The sequence below is a fragment of the Sphaeroforma arctica genome (assembly GCF_001186125.1).
Source record: "Sphaeroforma arctica JP610 unplaced genomic scaffold supercont1.5605, whole genome shotgun sequence".
Lineage (NCBI taxonomy): Eukaryota > Ichthyosporea > Ichthyophonida > Sphaeroforma > Sphaeroforma arctica.
Window position 1 is genome coordinate 1 of NW_014034953.1, and position 712 is coordinate 712.

Below are 712 nucleotides of genomic sequence, written 5' to 3' on the forward strand. Positions count from 1 at the left end.
TACTATACACACACACACACACACATATATATATATATATATATATATATATATATTTATACTGGCAGCTCACCTCGATATCATCGTCACTATCCATATCACTTATGTCACTCACTCCACTATTCTGAGGTATTAACGAGTCGTTGCTACTGCCCATGCCCTTGCCATTGCTTGTAGAAATATTTCCAGTGGAAGGTGGCTTGGACAGCAACGGTGGTGCTTGCAAGTGTTCACCTGTTTTGATGCGTGGCTCTTTAGAAGAGCGTTTGCCTTTCTTTCCCATGTTGATTAATTGTGAATCAGCTGAGTAGTGCCAATGGAATGAAGGCAGGAAGTGAAACAAGTGCAACACTCGCACGGACTGGGTCAATGTAAATACATCCGAAAGCTTGTGTGACATATTCATATTGTCTTCGGACACTAGTCCGATCGGCGATCAGGCATATATCACAAGCTTTCATATCGGAATATGTATTCACTTCAAATTTGCCGATTGGATGAAAATCGTATTGTGATTGGTGGATTTGTCCGTTGCGAGCAGAACGATATCATAATATGATAATACCATTAACCAAATCCATATGTAGCCTTGGCCCTTGAGCCTTCCAGCCAATTACAATAGCTTTTAATAGCTTTTACCTCAGTTCGTTTCACGTTTTTGTGTTGAAGCTGAACGTTTATTTATGCTTTATGGACACCCACCGAGTGAAAG

General features: G+C 40.4%; 1 protein-coding gene across 1 annotated transcript; it reads right to left on the minus strand.

Annotated features, from left to right (window-relative positions):
• Positions 1-73: 73 nt before the first annotated feature.
• SARC_15095 (hypothetical protein) lies at positions 74-283 on the minus strand (the record flags this gene model as incomplete). The annotated part of the gene is made up of 1 exon (XM_014290775.1): positions 74-283. A coding segment is annotated over one exon (210 nt), but the record flags the coding sequence as incomplete, so codon positions are not given.
• Positions 284-712: the final 429 nt, after the last annotated feature.